Raw genomic sequence first — 10,689 nt, forward strand, 5'->3', positions numbered from 1 at the left:
CAACTCCCGTCATGCCTAGCGCTCCATAGAGCTCCGTTATATCCGTGCCTTCAACTCCCGTCATGCCCTGCGCCCCATAGAGCCGCGTAATAGCCGCGCCTACAACTCCCGTCATGCCCTGCGCCCCATAGAGCCCCGTTATATCCGCGTCTTCAACTCCCATCGTGCCCCGCGCCCAATAGAGCCCCATTATATCCGCGCCTACAACTCCCGTCATGCCTAGCGCTCCACAGAGCCCCGTAATAGCTGTGCCTACAACTCCCGTCATGCCCCGCGCCCCATAATAGCCGCGCCTTCAACTCCCATCATGCCCCGCGCCCTATAGAGAACAATTATACCAGCGCCTACAACTGCCATGATCCCCCGCGCCCCATTGAGCCCCGTTATATCCGCGCCTACAACTCCCATGATCCCCCGCGCCCCATAGAGAGCCCTTACACCAGCGCTTACAACTCCCATGATCCCCGCGCCCCATAGAGAGCCCTCATATCCGTGCCTACAACTCCCATGATCCCCCGCGCCCAATAGAGAGCCCTTATACCAGCACCTACAACTCCCATGATCCCCCGCGCCCCATAGAGTCCCGTCATATCCGCGCCCCATAGAGAACCCTTATACCAGCGCCTACATCTCCCATGATCCCCCACGCCCATAGAGCCCCGTTATATCCGCGCCTACAACTCCCATGATCCCCCACGCCCATAGAGCCCCATTAGAACCCCCTAAATTCCCTCCCAGCCCCCCCAAATCCCCCAAAACCCAAAAAAACCCCAAATTCCTTCGGGAACAGCAACACTCCGAGACCCTCCACCACCAAAGGCTTTAATCTCGACACTTCCATCCTCTTTAACCCCTTCCTCCCCTCCCCCGGAGCGGCTCCGATCCCAGTCCGTTTCCCGCCGTGCTCCGGGGGGATTTTGGGGGGATCCGGGGTTTTTGGGGTGGCTCAGAGCAGGGGCCGGCCCCGCTGCGTGGGCAGGACCCCGAAGCGGCGCTTGAGGGCCAGGCGGTGGCGGGAGAATTTGTCATCGGGGGAGAAACGGGCGGGGTGAGCCGAGCGCGTGGGGACCCCGCCCGGGGACACCTTCTGCGGACAGAGCGCGACATCAGACAGAATCCACGGAAAGCACCCCAAAATCAGCCCAAAATCAGCCCAAAATCACACACATTAATCACCCCAAAATCACAGGAATAATCACCCCAAAATCACACAAATTAATCACCCCAAAATCCACACAAAGCACCCCAAAATCACAGGAATAATCACCCCAAAATCAGCCCAAAATCACACAAATGAATCACCCCAAAATCAGCCCAAAATCACAGGAATAATCACCCCAAAACCCACACAAAGCACCCCAAAATCACCCCAAAATCACACACATTAATCACCCCGAAGTCACAGAAATCACCCCAAAATCACCCCAAAATCACAGGAATAATCACCCCAAAATCACCCCCAAATCACACAAATTAATCACCCCAAAATCACAGGAATAATCACCACAAAATCACAGAAATCACCCCAAAATCACCCCAAAATCACCGGAATAATCACCCCAAAATCACAGAAATTAATCACCCCAAAGTCACAGAAATCAGCCCAAAATCACCCCAAAATCACAGAAATAATCACCCAAAAATCACCCCAAAATCACACAAATTAATCACCCCAAATCACAGGAATAATTACCCCAAAATCACCCCAAAATCACAGAAATAATCAGCCCAAAATCACAGAAAACACCCCAAAATCACAGAAAACACCCCAAAATCATACAAATTAATTACCCCAAAATCACAGAAATTAATCACCCCAAAATCACAGGAATTACCCCAAAATCACAGAAATTAATTACCCCAAAATCACAGAAATTAATCACCCCAAAATCACAGAAATCACCCCCAAAATCATACAAATTAATTACCCCAAAATCACAGAAATCAGTTACCCCAAAATCACAGAAATTAATCACCCCAAAATCACAGAAATTAATCACCCCAAAATCACAGAAATTACCCCAAATCCACACTCAGGACAACCAAATTCCCCCCTCAGAACATCCAAAATCCTCCAAAATCCCCTAAATTCCCCTCTCAGGACACTCAAAATCCTCCAAATTCCCCCAAAATCCCCTAAATTCCCCCCTCAGGTCACCCAAATCCTGCAAATTCCCCCAAAATCCTCCAAAATTCCCCAAATTCCCCCTCAGGACACTCAAAATCCTCCAAATTTCCCCAAAATCCCCCAAATTCCCCCCTCAGGACACCCAAACTCCCCTAAAATTGCCCAAAATCCTCCAAATTTCTCCGAAATCCCCCAAATTCCCCCCTCAGGACACCCAAACTCCCCTAAAATTGCCCCAAATCCTTCAAATTCCCCCCTCAGGATACTCAAAATCCTCCAAATTACCCCAAAATCCTTCAAATTTCCCAAAATCTCACAAATTTTCCCCTCAGGACAACCAAAATCCCCTAAAATTGCCCCAAATCCTCCAAAATCTCCCCCAAATTCCCCCCTCAGGACACCCAAATTCCCCTAAATTCCCTCAAAATCCCCCAAAAGCCCCAAATTTCCTCCTCAGGACACCCCAAATCCCCCAAATCTCCCAAATTCCCCTGAAATTCCTCCAAAAATCCCCCCCAGGGCACCCAAAATCCTCCAAATTCCCCCAAATTCCCCCCTCAGGACACCCAAAATGCCCTAAATTGCCCTGAAATCCCCCAAATTTCCCCAAAATCCCCCAAATTATCCTCTCAGGACACCCAAACTCCCCCAAAAATCCTCCCTAATCCCACAAATTCCCCCTCAGGACACCCCAAATACCCCAAAATTCCCTAAATTCCCCTCAGGACACCTAAAATCCCCCCAATTTCCCCCCTCAGAACACCCAAATTCCCCCTAAATTGCCCTGGAATCCCCCATATTTTCCCAAATTCCCCCTTCAGGACACCCCAAACCCCCCAAAATTCCTTAAATCCCCCCCAAATCCCCTAATTTCCCCCAAAATCCCCTGAGGACACCTAAAATTCCCCAAAATCCCCTAAATTCTCCCATCAGGACACCCAAATTCCCCCCAAATTGCCCTGAAATCCCCCAAATTCCCCGAAATTTCCCCTCAGGACACCCCAAATCCCCCAAAATTCCCTAAATTCCCCCCAAATCCCCCAAATTCCCCTCAGGACACCTAAAATTCCCCGAATTTCCCCCCTCAGGACATCCAAATTTCCCCAAATTCCCCCCTCAGGACACCTAAAATCCCCCAAACTCCCCGAAATTCCCCCTCAGGACACCCCAAATCCCCCCAAATCCCCCAAAATTCCTTAAATTCCCCCAAAATCCCCCAATTTTCCCCAAATTCCCCTCAGGACACCTAAAATCCCCCAAAATTCCTTAAATTCCCCCAATTTCCCCAAATCCCCCTCAAGACACCCAAATTCCCCCCAAATTCCCCCTCAGGACACCCCAAATTCCCCAAATTGCCCTGAAATCCCCCAAATTTCCCCAAATTCCCCCCTCAGGACACCCCAAATCCCCCAAAATTCCTTAAATTCCCCCAATTTCCCCCAAATTCCCCTCAGGACACCTAAAATTCCCCAAATTCCCCCCTCAGGACACCCAAATTCCCCAAATCCCCCCTCAGGACACCCAAATTCCCCCCAAATTGCCCTGAAATCCCCCAAATTTCCCCCTCAGGACACCCCAAATCCCCCAAAATCCCCCAAAATTCCCTAAATTCCCCCCATTTGTCCCAATTTCCCCCCAAATCCCCTCAGGACACCTAAAATCCCCCGAATTTCCCCCCTCAGGACACCCAAATTCCCCCTCAGAACACCCCAAATCCCCCCAAAATTCCTTAAATCCCCCCAAAATCCCCCGAATTTCCCCCCTCAGGACACCCAAATTCCCCCCAGATTCCCCTCATGACACCCAAATTCCCCCCAAATTGCCCTGAAATCCCCCAAATTTCCCCAAATTCCCCCTCAGGACACCTAAAATCCCCCAAAATCCCCGAAATTCCCCCCTCAGGACACCCAAATTTCCCCAAATTCCCCCCTCAGGACACCCAAACTCCCCTAAAATTGCCCAAAATCCTCCAAATTTCCCCAAATTCCCCCTCAGAACACCCCAAATTCCCCCAAAATTCCTTAAATCCCTCCAAAATCCCCCAAATTTCCCTCAGGACACCTAAAATCCCCCAAAATCCCCGAAATTCCCCCCTCAGGACACCCAAATTTCCCCAAATTCCTCCCTCAGGACACCCAAAATCCCCCAAATTGCCCTGAAATCCCCCAAATTTCCCCCTCAGGACACCCCAAATCCCCCAAAATTGCCCTGAAATCCCCCAAATTCCCCTCTCAGGACACCCCAAATCCCCCAAAATTCCTTAAATCCCCCCAATTTCCCCCAAATTCCCCTCAGGACACCTAAAATTCCCCCAAACTCCCCCCTCAGGACACCCAAACTCCCCTAAAATTGCCCAAAATCCTCCAAATTTCCCCAAATTCCCCTCAGGACACCCCAAATCCCCCAAAATCCCCCAATTTCCCCTCAGGACACCTAAAATTCCCCAAATTTCCCCCTCAGAATACCCAAATTTCCCCAAATTCCCCCCTCAGGACACCCAAAATCCCCCAAATTGCCCTGAAATCCCCCAAATTTCCCCAAATTCCCCCCTCAGGACACCCCAAATCCCCTAAAATTCCCTAAATTCCCCCAAATTCCCCCAATTTCCCCTCAGGACACCTAAAATCCCCCAAATTCCCCTCTCAGGACACCCAAACTCCCCAAATTGCCCAAAATCCCCCAAATTTCCCCAAATTCCCCCTTCAGGACACCCCAAATCCTCCTAAATTCCCCCCAAATCCCCCAATTTCCCCTAAATTCCCCTCAGGACACCTAAAATCCTCCAAATTCCCCCCTCAGGACCCCCAAATTGCCCTGAAATCCCCCATATTTTCCCAAAATCCACGCTCAGGACACCCCAAATCCCCTAAAATTCCCTAAATCCCCCCAAAATCCCCCAAATTCCCCTCAGGACACCTAAAATCCCCCCAAATTCCCCCCTCAGGACACCCAAATTTCCCCAAATTGCCCTGAAATCCCCCAAATTTCCCCAAATTCCCCCTTAGAACACCCCAAATCCTCCAAAATTCCTTAAATCCCCCCAAAATCCCCCAAATTCCCCTCAGGACACCTAAAATTCCCTGAAATTCCCCCTCAGGACACCCAAATTTCCCCAAATTTCCCCTCAGGACACCCAAATTCCCCCCAAATTGCCCCAAAATTCCCCCAAATTCCCCCCTCAGGACACCCAAACTCCCCAAATTGCCCTGAAATCCCCCAAATTTCCCCAAATTCCCCCTCAGGACACCCCAAATCCCCCAAAATTCCTTAAATTCCCCCAAAATCCCCCAATTTCCCCCAAATTCCCCTCAGAACACCTAAAATCCCCCAAATTCCCCCAATTTCCCCCAAATTCCCCTCAGAACACCTAAAATTCCCTGAAATTCCCCCCTCAGGATACCCAAATTCCCCCCAAATCCTCCAAATTTTTCCAAATTCCCCCCTCAGGACACCCCAAATCCTCCCAAATCCCCCAAAATTCCTTAAATTCCCCTCAAATCTCCCAATTTCCCCCAAATTCCCCTCAGGACACCTAAAATCTCCCAAAATCCCCGAAATTCCCCCCTCAGGACACCCAAATTCCCCCCAAATTGCCCTGAAATCCCCCAAATTTCCCCAAATTCCCCTCAGGACAACCCAAATCCCCCCAAATTCCTTAAATCCCCCCAAAATCCCCCAAATTCCCCTCAGGACACCTAAAATTCCCCAAATTCCCCCCTCAGGACACCTAAAATCCCCCAAACTCCCCGAAATTCCCCCTCAGGACACCCCAAATCCCCCAAAATTCCTTAAATTCCCCAAAAATCCCCCAATTTCCCCTCAGGACACCTAAAATCCCCCAAAATCCCCGAAATTCCCCCCTCAGGACACCCAAATTCCCCCCAAATTGCCCTGAAATCCCCCAAATTTTACCAAATTCCCCCTTCAGGACACCCCAAATCCCCCAAAATTCCTTAAATCCCCCCAATTTCCCCCAAATTCCCCTCAGGACACCTAAAATTCCCCCAAACTCCCCCCTCAGGACACCCAAATTTCCCCAAATTCCCCCCTCAGGACACCTAAAATCCCCCAAACTCCCCGAAATTCCCCCTCAGGACACCCCAAATCCCCCAAAATTCCTTAAATTCCCCAAAAATCCCCCAATTTCCCCCAAATCCCCCTCAGGACACCTAAAATCCCCCAAAATCCCCGAAATTCCCCCCTCAGGACACCCAAATTCCCCCCTCAGGACACCCAAATTTCCCGAAATTCCCCCCTCAGGACACCCAAAATCCCCCAAATTGCCCTGAAATCCCCCAAATTTCCCCCTCAGGACACCCCAAATCCCCCAAAATTCCTTAAATCCCCCCAAAATCCCCCAAATTCCCCTCAGGACACCTAAAATCCCCCGAAATTCCCCCCTCAGGACACCCAAATTCCCCCCTCAGGACACCTAAAATCCCCCAAACTCCCCGAAATTCCCCCTCAGGACAACCCAAATCCCCCCAAATCCCCCAAAATTCCTTAAATTCCCCAAATTCCCCCAATTTTCCTCAAATTCCCCTCAGGACACCCCAAATCCCCCAAAATCCCCGAAATTCTCCCCTCAGGACACCCAGATTCCCCTCAGGACACCCAAATTCCCCCCAAATTTCCCCCTCAGGACACCCCAAATCCCCCCAAATCCCCCCAAATTCCCTAAATTCCCCCCATTTGTCCCAATTTCCCCCAATTTCCCCTCAGGACACCTAAAATCCCCCCAATTTCCCCCCTCAGGACACCCAAATTCGCCCCTCAGGCCACCCAAACTCCCCCGCATCGCTCCCAAACCGCACCCGGGCACCCAAACCCCGCGGATCCCCTCCGAATCCTCCTCAAATCCCCCAAAATTGCCCAAAAATCCCCGAAATGGCCCCAAAAATGCCCCCGGTACCTTCAGGGTGTAAACGCGCTCGCCGCGCTCGTTCTCGTAGCACTGCAGGAACATGGCGGCAATGGCGGGAAAGCGGACCGGAAGTCGCCTCAGGATTAAAGGGGAAGTGGGCGGGGTTAACACCGGAAGTTGGCGAAGGGGGTGATGGGAAATGTAGTTCCGGAAGGGAGGGGGGAGTCCGGAAGGGAACCGAGGGAAAATTTGGGGGGAAAAAGGAAAAATTTGGGGTGAAAAAGAGAAATTTTTTTGGGAAAAGGGAAAATTTGGTGATTAAAAGGAGAATTTGGGTCTGAAAAGGGAAAATTTAGCAGGGAAAGGAAAAATTTGGGGGGGAAAAGGGAAAATTTTGGGGAAAAAGGAGAATTTTGGGTCAAAAAATGAGATTTGAGCAGCAAAAAGGGGAAGTTTGGAGCGAAAAGGGAAAATTTGGGTGAAAAAAGGGAGAATTTGGGGCCAAACTGGAGAATTTGGGCACTCAGGGGAGGTTTGGGTGGTAAAAAGGAAATTTGGGGGAAAAAATGGAAATATGGGTGGGAAAAAATGGAAATTTGGGTGGAAAAGGGAAAATTTGATCGAAAAAATGGAAATTTGTGGCCGAAAAAATGGAAATTTGGGTGGAAAACATGAAAATTTGGGGGGGAAAATGGAATTTTGGGTTCAAAAATGGAAATTTGGGTGGAAAAAAATGGAAATTTTTGCCCAAAAAATGGAAATTTGGGTGGAAAAAAGAGAAATTTGGGTGGAAAAATGAAAATTTGGGGGCAAAAAATGGAAATTTAGAGGGGAAAAAAGGAAATTTCAGGGAAAAATGGAAATTTTGGGGAAAAAAAAATGGAAATTGGGGTGGGGAAAAATGGAAATTTGGGGGGGAAAAGGGAAAAATTGTGGCCAAAATGGAGAATTTTGGGGAAAAAGGGAAAATTTTGGGGTGAAAAAGTAAAAATTTTTTTTTGAAAAGGGAAAATTTGGTGGTTAAAAGGAGAATTTGGGTCTGAAAAGGGAAAATTTGGGGGGGGGAAGGGAAAATTTTGGGGAAAAAGGGAAAAATTGTGCCCAAAAAGGAGAAATTTGGGGGGAAAATGGAAATTTGGGGGGAAAAAGGAGAATTTGGGTCAAAAAAGGGAAAATTTGGTCTAAAAAAGGGAGAATTTTGGAAGAGAAAGGGAAAATTTGGGGGGGAAAAGGGAAAAATTGTGCCCAAAAAGGGAGAATTTTGGGGAAAAAGGGAAAATTTGGGGGGAAAAGGGAAAATTTGGGGGTTAAAAAGGAGAATTTGGGTCGAAAATGGGAAAATTTGGGTGTAAAAAAGTGAAAATTTGGGCGAAAAAAAGGAAAATTTTGGGGAAAAATGGAAAAATTGTGGCCAAAAATGGAAAATTTTTTGGGGAAAAGGGAAAATTTGGGGGAAAACGGAGAATTTTGGGCCAAAAAATGAGATTTGAGCAGCAAAAAGGGAAAATTTGGGTGAAAAAAGGGAGAATTTGGGGCCAAAAATGGAGAATTTGGGCACTCAGGGGAGATTTGGGTGGGAAAAAATGGAAATTTTTGCCCAAAAAATGGAAATTTGGGTGGAAAAAGGGGAGAATTTAGTTGGAAAAAGGGAAATTTGGGTGGAAAAAGGGAAAATTTGGGGCAAAAAGGGGAATTTTGGGGGAAAAAATGAAAATTTGGGGCAAGAAAATGGAAATTTGAGTGGAAAAAAATGGAAATTTTTGCCCAAAAAATGGAAATTTGGGGGGAAAAAAGAAAATTTGGGGGCAAAAATGGAAATTTGGGTGGAAAAAATGAAAATTTGGGTGGAAAAAATGAAAATTTGGGACAAAAAATGGAAATTTGAGTGGGAAAAATGAAAATTTTGGGGAAAAAATGGAAATTTCAGGGAAAAAATGGAAATTTGGGGGGGGGGAAAGGGAAAAATTGTGGCCAAAAGGGAGAATTTTGGGGAAAAAGGGGAAAATTTTGGGGTGAAAAAGTAAAATTTTTTTTTGGAAAAGGGAAAATTTGGTGGTTAAAAGGAGAATTTGGGTCTGGAAAGGGAAAATTTGGGGGGGGGAAGGGAAAATTTTGGGGAAAAAGGGAAAAATTGTGCCCAAAAAGGAGAAATTTGGGGGGAAAATGGAAATTTGGGGGTTAAAAAGGAGAATTTGGGTCTAAAAAGGGAAAATTTGGGTCTAAAAATTGGAGAATTTTGGTAGAAAAAGGGAAATTTGGGTGGGAAAAAGGGAAAAATTGTGCCCAAAAAGGGAAAATTTTGGGGGAAAAGGGAAAATTTTGGGGAAAAAAAGTAAATTTGTGCCCCAAAAAAGAGAATTTTGGGGGAAAAGGAAATTTGGGGTGAAAAAGGACAATTTGGGTCTAAAAAGGGAGAATTTTGGAAGAAAAAGGGAAATTTGGGGGGGAAAATGAAAATTTGGGGTGAAAAAGGGAAAATTTGGGTGTAAACGGGGTAAAATTGTGCCCCAAAAGGAGAATTTTGAGGGAAAATTGAAAATTTTGGAGGCAGGAAAGGGAAAATTTTGGGGGAGAAATGGAAAAATTGTGCCCAAAAAGGAGAATTTTGGAGAAATGGGAAAATTTGGGGTGAAAAAGGGAAAATTTGGGTGGGAAAAGGGAAAATTTGGGGGTTTAAAAGGAGAGTTTGGGTCTAAAAAAGGGAAAATTTGGGGGGGGGGGAAAGGAAAATTTGGGTCTAAAAAGGGAAAATTTGGGTCTAAAAAGGGAAAATTTGGGGGTTTAAAAGGAGAGTTTGGGTCTAAAAAAGGGAAAATTTGGGGGGGGGAAAGGAAAATTTGGGTCTAAAACGGGAAAATTTGGGGGGGAAAAGGGAGAATTTGGGGGGAAAAGGGAAAATTTGGGGGGGAAAAGGGAAAATCTGGGGGGAAAAGGGAAAATTTGGAGGAAAAAGGGAAAATTGAGCCAATTGGCGATGATTCTTTCTAAATCACTCTCCTTTCCCTCTCACAGTACTGATTTAGGTGCACTACCTTGCTTGTTTTTGCTTGTCACTAAAACCAAGTGCACGTTTTTTATTGAATGTATCATCTTACACTGTGGTTCCTTCTTATTGACAGTAAAATAAGAACATTATTTGTCACCCTGGGTTTTTGAGATTTCTAGAAAGGCCTTCTGCTATTGACATTTTTTTGTAAAGAACTTTCCCACACGCTTTTCTGTAAACAACTCATAGTTTACATTCTTGTGGAAACGGACACTGTTGACGGACTGTTGGTTAAGCCAGTGTCTGTGGAGAGGTGGCACTGTCACCCTCCAATCCACTGTCACCTTTGTAAAACTATAAATGATGGAGTCAGAGAATAAATGCCCTCTTTTCCTTCTCACCTGGAGAGGGGTGCGTGCGTTCTTTCGTGTCCTACAGCGACAATATCCTTGTTGGCAGTGCTTTATTGGCCAATAAATCCTTAAAGGGTCTTGTAACTAGGAGTCTTGTGACCTTCTGAGCCTCGCGGTGGAGATGTGAGCCAAACTCACCCTTCCTGTCTATGTAGAAGATAAGAAAAAGAAATGGCATCATCTAAAAAACTCAGAGGTCCAGTCTCTAACTCATTCCAAACTCCTTCAAGTCCCCTGAAGTGTGATTTAGCTACAAATAGATGACAAGGACTCTTAATGCTGGCTCTTTGACTCCAAG

The 10,689-nt window shown here is 46.9% G+C and overlaps 1 protein-coding gene across 1 annotated transcript; it reads right to left on the bottom strand.

Annotated features, from left to right (window-relative positions):
• Positions 1–809: 809 nt before the first annotated feature.
• Positions 810–7,118, bottom strand: NOP10 (NOP10 ribonucleoprotein). Its single transcript, XM_084227358.1, has 2 exons — positions 7,041–7,118; positions 810–1,087 (listed from the first exon to the last, which is right to left on the bottom strand). The coding sequence occupies exons 1-2, from the start codon at positions 7,092–7,094 to the stop codon at positions 947–949; spliced, it is 195 nt and encodes a 64-aa protein (XP_084083484.1). The 5' UTR covers positions 7,095–7,118; the 3' UTR covers positions 810–946.
• Between the last annotated feature and the right edge of the window lie 3,571 nt (positions 7,119–10,689).

Source organism: Fringilla coelebs (assembly GCF_963513975.1).
Source record: "Fringilla coelebs genome assembly, contig: SCAFFOLD_30, whole genome shotgun sequence".
Classification (NCBI taxonomy): Eukaryota; Metazoa; Chordata; class Aves; order Passeriformes; family Fringillidae; genus Fringilla; species Fringilla coelebs.